Source organism: Pinus tabuliformis, chromosome 2_2, assembly GCF_031772625.1.
Source record: "Pinus tabuliformis cultivar Carrire ecotype Pingquan chromosome 2_2, CPIR1, whole genome shotgun sequence".
Lineage (NCBI taxonomy): Eukaryota > Viridiplantae > Streptophyta > Pinopsida > Pinales > Pinaceae > Pinus > Pinus tabuliformis.
The window spans coordinates 541,827,690-541,836,417 of NC_142300.1; the positions used below are offsets into that span (position 1 = coordinate 541,827,690).

General features: G+C 41.9%; 1 protein-coding gene across 1 annotated transcript; it reads left to right on the plus strand.

The window, feature by feature from the left end:
• The first annotated feature begins 1,335 nt into the window (after positions 1-1,335).
• LOC149193754 (uncharacterized) lies at positions 1,336-5,677 on the plus strand. Its single transcript, XM_089407426.1, has 4 exons — positions 1,336-1,656; positions 1,801-2,283; positions 2,509-4,677; positions 5,507-5,677. The coding sequence occupies exons 1-4, from the start codon at positions 1,336-1,338 to the stop codon at positions 5,675-5,677; spliced, it is 3,144 nt and encodes a 1,047-aa protein (XP_089263552.1).
• The last annotated feature ends 3,051 nt before the right edge of the window (positions 5,678-8,728 follow it).

An 8,728-nucleotide genomic window follows, 5' to 3' on the forward strand; every position in this document is an offset into this window, starting at 1 on the left:
AATCTGCGTGGAAGTCGATCTGGAAGCCGGTCTGCCCGAAGCGGTCAAGCTTTCAGTAGGAGACTGGCAGCATTATCAGAAGCTGGATTACGAGCAGTTGCCGTTCAAATGCCGAACCTGTCATGAGCATGGACATTTCCAGCGTGACTGCCCAAAAGCTTCAGCAGAGACCACGGTTGAAGAGGAAGGATGGAAAGAAATTAAAAAGGGAAAGGCTGTCCCAAAGCCCCCGGGGCAGAACTCCTCTGCACCGTTGGGGAAACCTCAATCTAATTCAAAGCCCAATGATGATTTTAAAGATGGCCCCTCTTCAGGAGAACAGGTGGAGACCATGGAGACACAAGAGGAAACTGGAAATAAGTCGAAGCAAGTGAAAGATTTTGAAGGCGAATCATCGGTTCCTCCAGTTGATGATGGTCAGCAGGGGAAAGAAGGAAATGAAGAGCATATCAGCCTCGCCTCCGAATCTGAGGAGGACTCGGAGGAAAGAGATTCTGATTCAGATAACTCGCAAGTCACCCCTATTAAATCGACAAGGGGCCGGAAATCCAAGAAGAAACAGCGGGAGGAAAAAACTTATCTAGATGTCCTCCAAGGTTCTCAAAAAACCCTCAAAGGAATGATGAATACGAGATCTGGGCGCAAGAGTAACAGGGCTCCAAAAGGAGCCTCAATCCCCCAAATCAGTAAATAATGAAATACGTCTCCTGGAACTGTAGAGGATTAGGCAGCAGGTTGAAAGAGGAAGCCGTCAAAGACATAGTGAGAATATATGCGCCTGAAATCCTTCTCATCCAGGAGACTAAGCTGGAGGAACCCCTTCTCCTCCAATCCAGTAAAGTATTTTGGCAAAAAGGTCAAGGAAGAGCGGTAAGTGCAAGAGGTGCTTCTGGTGGAATAGCCACCTTCTGGAACAGCTCCATTTATGATCTCATTCAAGAAAAAAGCAGTCCTCATTGGCTATTCACTCAGCTCCTTCACAAAGATTCTGGTCAACAAGTAAGTTTGTTTAATTTATATGCTCCCGTTTTGCCAGTGGAAATTTTTTTTTGTTGGAACTCGCTTCATTCCTTTCTTTCAGAACAAAATCCAGGAAATATTATCATTGCAGGGGATCTGAATGTCACCCTTGCTCTTGATGAGAAAAAGGGAGGCTCCATTGTCAGGGACCCTGCTAGAGAATGGGTTGAAGATATTATGCTGGGCTGGGACCTGGAGGATATAAAACCTACTTCAGGCAAATTCACCTGGTCCAACAAAAGACTAGCCCCAAATCATATAGCTGCCCGTTTGGACAGATTCCTTGTCCATTCTTCCTTCCTGACTTGCGGTCTAATGGCCACTTCTAAAATTCTACCAAATCTCACTTCTGACCACAAGCCCATCCTCCTTGAGCTTTCACTGGATGGCAATTTAGGCCCCATTCCATTCAGGTTCAGCCCTCTGTGGATACAGCAAGAAGGATTTCAAGATGTTGTTTCGGATGCCTGGAATAGGACTGTCCATGGTTCCCCTTTCTATGTGTGGGAAGAGAAAATTAGAGTTTTAAAAAGAAGTCTTAAGGAGTGGGCAAAAAGCTTGGAAACACCAACTGCCAAAAGAAAAGAATCTCTCAACAATCTTGCTGCCCATCAATCAGCAATGGAGAATAGTCCTGTAACTCAAAATCTCCTTCAAAAAGAAGTCGAGCTGCAAAAAAAGGTTCACAAATCTAGCAGGGAGGAGGAAGAATTTTGGAGACAGAAATCTAGAAATTTATGGTTAAAATCCGGAGATAGGAACACCAGCTTCTTTCACAAGCAAGCCGAAGCCAGAAAGCACTTCAAAACAGTTTCTGAGATTCAATACCAAAACACAGTTATAAAGGATTTTGATGGCATTAAGAGAGCTGCCTACTCTTTCTACAAAGATCTTTATTCGGCTCCGGAAGAAAACCCTATAGATCCCCAGGCCTATCCGATGGATTTAATCCCCAATAGCGTTAAGAATTCGGACAATGCCATACTGACTGCTCCGATCAGCTTGGATGAAATTAAGCATATTCTGGACTCTATGGAGCCTGATAAAGCCCCAGGTCCTGATGGGTTCACTGTCAGGTTTTTCTTGGCATGCTGGTCGACAATCAAAAAAGATTTACTGAGAATGGTCAGAAAATCCCAGAATTGTGCAAAGCTGGGAGGTGGCATCAACTCGGCATTTCTAGCACTGATCCCAAAGGAGAAAGGCGCTTCCGACTTTAGCAGATTTAGGCCCATATCATTGTGCAACTCTAGCTACAAGCTGGTCTCCAAAATAATTGCCAACAGGTTAAAGAATATTTTGCCAGCCATCATCCCTGAAAATCAAGGTGGATTCATAAAAGGAAGAAAGATTTTGGATAATATTGTGCTGGTGCAAGAAGCTGTCCATTCAAGTTGTCAAAGAAAAGAGAAAGGTATGGTTATAAAACTCGATCTGGCTAATGCTTTCGATAGGGTAAGACATGATTTTTTGTTCAATGTAATGAAGAATCTAGGGTTCTCATCCGCCTTCATAAACTGGGTGAAAGCCTGTATTGCCTCGCCATGGATCGCACCTCTGGTCAATGGCCGCTCAACTGACTTCTTCCAGGCCTCTAGAGGCCTCAGACAAGGCTGTCCCTTGTCTCCTCTCCTTTATGCTATTCAGGCCTCGGTTCTCAGTTTCCAGCTTGATCACAATCAGAAAACTCAAATTCTTCCTGGTCTTAGAACGACTCAGAGGGTGAAGGATATCAACCATGCACAGTTTGCAGATGACACTTTGTTGCTTGGAGGAGCCAGCCTAATCTCTGCCAGATCCTTCAAGAAGGAGCTGGACATTTACAAATCGATCTCAGGAAGCAAAATTAACTATCGGAAATGCTCAATTTATGGCTGGAACTGCACGACTAAGGAGCTGTCTGACATTGCAAGGCTTTTAGAAATGGATGGAATTCGTAATTGGGAGTCTTTTAAATATCTCGGGATCCCAATCTTCAAAATCAAACCCAAACTGGCCCATTGGATGCCGCTGCTCGATAAGTTAAAGAACAGAATCCAAGCTTGGGGTGCTTCATGGCTGAATAATGCAGGGAAAGTCATTCTGATGAAGTCAGTCCTTATAAGTATGCCGCTGTACCAAAACTCAGTTCTCCTCGCCCCCAAATCCTTTCTCAGCAAAATGGACAGTTTGTTGAGAAGATTTTTATGGGAAGGTGGGAACAACAACGACAGAAGGATCCATTTAGTGAACTGGGAGACCATCAAGAAACCTCTGCTGGAAGGCGACCTTCATCTACGTAACTTGGCTGCCCAAAACCTTGCTATGGGAACCAAGATCTTGTGGAATTTAGTCTCCGGTAAATCTAGTTGGAGCAAAAGAGTCATCTGGAAGAAATACTACCAAGGACAACGCTTGAGATGCCTGGATAACCCTCCAAGAACCTTAAAAGGATCCCCAATCTTCAATCTCTGCAGTCAGGCTATGGAGCAATTCAGCCAGCAGCTTTATTGGATCCCAGGTAATGGGAGAAAAATTAAAATCTGGGAAGATTCAATTATGGGAGACCAACCTCTGATTCAAGTGGAGGGGCTTGCAAATATCAGAGCTTGGCTGCAATCCTCCAACTTGCACACCTTGTGGGACATTTCCACCTGGAAGAACGACCCTGATAGGCTCTGGGATTGTTGGAATTTGGGAGAGATTCCTCATATTTTGCAGGGGGAAGCTTCACTTCTGCTGGATCTGCTTCAAGGCAAGTCTCCCTCAAAGGCCAACTCTAAAGACAAAAGAGGCTGGGGCTCCCTCTCAGGCTCTTACACAGCTGCCGAAGGTTACAAAAGAATTCTGGCTGTCCCTTATGCTCCTCCTAACCCAGCTATTTGGAAATTTATTTGGGATTTCCCCTCTCTCCCTAAAATTGACTTTTTCAGTTGGACTGTTGCGCACAACAGCATCCTCACCAGAGACAATTTGAGAAGAAGAGGGATGGAAGGGCCCTCCAGATGCCCCCTTTGTGTGGCTGCCGAAGAAAATGTCAATCACCTGCTGTTGCTCTGCCCTTTTGCTCAGGTAGTATGGAGGGGAGTTCTGGGGTTAAATCATGCAAATGTTGTTCTTCCAGAAAACATCTCTGATTTATTCCGAACCTGGGTCATTCTATCTCCCTTTTGCCTTAAAAAAAAAAGTCTTCTCAAAATAAGCTGGATGTGGGTCCCTAAGTTTATTTGCTGGAAGCTGTGGTTGGAGAGAAATAATAGGATTTTCAGAGGAGAAAGCTGCAATCCTACACGAGTAATTTCCAAAATCAAAGCTCTGCTAGGCGAGGCTCTAGAGGCCAACTCTACTTCCAGGAATGAATTGAAGTTGGTCAAAGAAGAGGAGCAATGGCTCCAAGAACTGGCTCCGAATTTGAACGAAAGATCCACACCTCCTGTCCCTAACCATGCCAACTGGGAGATCAGAATGGAGGAACAAGAGTTTATAAAGTGGAGATCAACCTTAGATGATTACTGTTTGTTCTTTGATGGGGCTTCCAAAGGAAACCCTGGGGTGGAAGGCAGTGGTGGTGTTCTCTTGAAGCCTGGAGGAACGACAGAATTTCGATTCCATTGGGGCCTGGGCACCGAAACCAATAATAGAGCAGAGGCTCTAGCACTGTGGCAAGGGCTGAATCTGGCAATTAACCGAAATATCCTCTCTCTCTGTGTATTTGGAGACTCTAGGCTCATCATCCAGGCAATGTCCTCTCATAAGGCTCCCCACCAGATCCATTTAGACACTGTCATCAAAAAAATCCAACTCCTTCTGCCCAAGTTCAGGAAAATCTCCTTCTATCATATATTAAGGGGGCTAAACTCTGAAGCAGATCTGGAGGCCAATCTTGGCTCCCTCTGCAATCGAAGAGTTCTGGTGATTAATTCGAGGGAATCCTACTGTCCTATTCCATAAGGTCTCGCTGTCCGATCTGCTGTTTCTGATCCATTGGTTATCTCGATGCTCTGCCCTCCTCTGCTTCTTGGGTCATTCCTCAGGGTATTTCAAAGCTGTAAGAAGTCTTGATTTCAGGTCAGACAACCCTATTTTCAATAATCCTACCCTCTGTCAAATCTTTTCTTGTGGATTCAAATCTCCCCTAAAGTCTCTCAGAACCAGATCTGATCCTATCCGACACCCGAACATTGATTTCCGCTCAAATCTGATCTCCCTCAAAGCTCTTAATCCCCTAATAGAGGCTCTCGTTCTGTAGATTCAAGAAACGCAGTTCTGTGTGATGAAGACCCTCAAGCCTCTGTATTTCTGTGCGATGAAGTTTCTCTTAAGCTCGATTCTCCTTTGCTAGTTGGTACAGGGTTGGTCCAAAGAAGTTCGTTGACCGCAGTCGCTTCAGCGTTCATAGCCGAGTTGCACCTTCAGCTATGCGGATTCCTCTCTTATCTTTTCATCTATTGCTACTGAAATGAAACGTCTGTTGTGATAATTTCTGTGCTAGGCGTTAGATTGACAGAACAGTTCCTTTGCTAGCTGGTACAGGGATGGTCCAAAGAAACCCGCTGACCTCAGTCGTTACAGCGTTCAAAGCCGGGCAGCTCCTACAGCTATGCGGATTCCTCTTTTCAAATCATCTGTTGCTGTTGTAATGATTTGCCATTGTGTTAATCCCTGTTCTAGGCGTTAGTTTGACAGAACAGCTATGACTTTTCTCCTTTTGTCAAGCTGAATTGTATTTGCTTGCGGCAGGCAGTTTGCCGCCATAAATAAAATCTTCAACCGTTAATGTCAAAAAAAAAAAAACAACAAAATTTTGAAGAATCACAATTAGATTCTTTTTCTTTTATTGAGGTCTGATAGACCACATTAGTCTTAGAGGATGTCAATCATCATCATCATCATATATATATAAAACTTTGCAGAGAAATCCAAGGGATGTTTCTCCACATTTATGAATGATATCTTTTTATCTCTAGTAACTGTATTGCCTCATCTACATTATATGGATTAAAAACCTACCAACAATGAACTAGTAAAACGTTCAATAAATTAATTGCAATGGCCCATTGGATTAGAACCAATAATCTATGTTAGGTCATTATGATATTTTAGATTGAGCATTAATGCTATATTTTTAAGTATATTTTTTAGATAATGGTTATAATTGTATAGAAAAAAATGACAGCTTGATCATGCGGCTTTGTAATACAAACAAAAAAGGGGGGCAACCTTTGACCATCAACAAAATTTCCTTTTCTTGTTCCAAAGCCTTGACTATTGCTTATCCAAAGTATTCACTATGTTGCATGTCAAATGTACTTTTGGGTAATACATTACACAATGCAAAATAAATTAAAATGTCCAAAATGTGCATCTTTTGTCACTAGGGTCTCTTGCTCCATTTTGGATAATGGTACTTGTGTATAATATCCATGTTTATAGAAGATTTTAACCGAGTAGTGCACTGGAATGCTTCACTTGGGAGGTTGACAAAATAGAGATGTCACCCTCGAAACCACTAAATCCAATTTGAAATCAAGGTTGATGAATTTACATAAAAGATGACAATTCTTAGTTCCAGATGTTAGGAGTAGTCTCAATTGAATTATTGTCTCAATGCCAGATCTGTGTCCTTCCATTTTTAATTATAATTTTCCCTCCTAGTCTTTATATTAGTAGTTCTAGCAAGGGCACAACCCATTCTTGAGCCTCTACAATTCCATGCTTACACAAGAACAAGAACCAACATAGATCCATCTTAACTAAGGATCCCAAATGAGAGCAAGCAAAGAGACTAATAATAATACATGAAAGATAGTGCATTAATTTTTTAAGTTATCCATTATTGAGATCATATTTAAGAGGGTGGGGGGGGTAGAGAGGTAGATAATGACAAAGTTAAAGGGCAGAGGGAGAGAGAGAAACAAAGAGAGAGTGATGGGGGGAGAGAGAGGAGAGAGAGATATGGAGTTGGAGAGGGGGAGAGAGGGAGGAAAGAACAAATGCATAGATAGATAAAGGTGGAGAGAGAGGGAGTGACAAGGGAGAGATGAAGAGAGGGTGAGGGAGAGAGAAGAGGAGGGAAGAGAGAAGAGGAGAGGAGAGAGATAGGGAGAGAAGGGGAAGAGAGAGAGAGGGAGACATAGATGGAGGGGAGAGAGAGAATGAGAGAGGAAGGGAGATAGTGACAAATCTGGAGAGAGAGAGAGAGATGGGGGGAGAGACAAAGGGAGGTGGGAGAGCAAGGGAGAAAGAGGAAGGAGGAGAGAGAGGGATAGAGAGAGATGGAGTTGGAGGGGGAGAGAGAGGGAGGGAAGAAGAAAGACAGAGAGAGAATGGTGGAGAGAGAGAGGGAGTGACAAGGGAGAGATGGAGAGAGACTGAGGGAGAGAGGAAAGCGGGAGGGAAGAGAGAGGGGAGAGAGAGAGGGGGAGAGAAAGTGAATACAGAGAGATAAGGGGAAGAGAGAGAGTGAGAAGAAGAGGGAGGGAGAGAGAGGTAGATATATATGGCGAGAGTATTTTTGGGGGGTGAAATAGAGAGAAGGAATAAGAAAGAGACGCAGATACAAATATAGATATTTTAGTGTTATATAACCAACCTAGATCCATCTTAACCCCGGATTTATCAAGTGCCAAGAGGGATCAAATCTCTCGAGGTGCGAACCTTTCCTCTAGTTTTGCATTCAAAAAAGAAGTTCGCACCTCGAGAGATTTGATCCCTCGGCACTTGATAGATTCAAGGTTAAGATGGATATAGGTTGGTTTAAATAGAGCAATATTGTTTACATAATGAATATTTTTCTTTCACATTTTTAAATGGATTACTTGAATTGTTACTAGTTCATGGAATCCATATCCTTCTAACGATCATTATAATGTAACAAGGTCTATCAACAACAAGATTTTGAAGAATCACAATTAGATTCTTTTTCTTTTCTTGAGGTCTGATAGACCACATTGGTCTTAGAGGATGTTAATCATCATCATCATATATATATATATATATAACTTTGCAGGGAAATCCAAGGGATGTTTCTCCACATTTATGAATGGTATCTTTTTATCTCTAGTAACTATATCGCCTCATCTACATTATATGTATTAAAAACCTACCAACAATGAACTAGTAAAATGTTCAATAAATTAATTGCAATGGCCCATTGGTTTAGAACCAATAATCTATGTTAGGTCATTATGATATTTTTGATTGAGAATTAATTATATATTTATAAGTATATTTTTTAGATAATGGTTATAATTGTATACAAACAAAAAAGGGGGGCAACCTTTGACCATCAACAAAATTTCTTGTTCTTGTTCCAAAGCCTTGGCTATTGCTTATCCAAAGTATTCACTATGTTGCATGTCAATTGTGCTTATGGATAATACATTACATAATGCAAAATAAATTAAAATGTCCAAAATGTGCATCTTTTGTCACTAGGGTCTCCGAATCCATTTTGGATAATGGTACTTGTGTATAATATCCATGTTTATAGAAGATTCTAACCTAGTAGTGCAATGGAATGCTTCACTTGGGAGGCTGAAAAAATAGAGATGTCACCCTCGAAACCACTAAATCCAATTTGAAATCAAGGTTGATGAATTTGCATAAAAGTTGTCATTTCTTAGTTCCAGATGTTAGGAGTAGTCTCAGTCGAATGATTGTCTCAATGCTAGATTTGTGTTCTTCCATTTTTAATTATAATTTTGCCTCCTAGTCTTTATATTAGTAG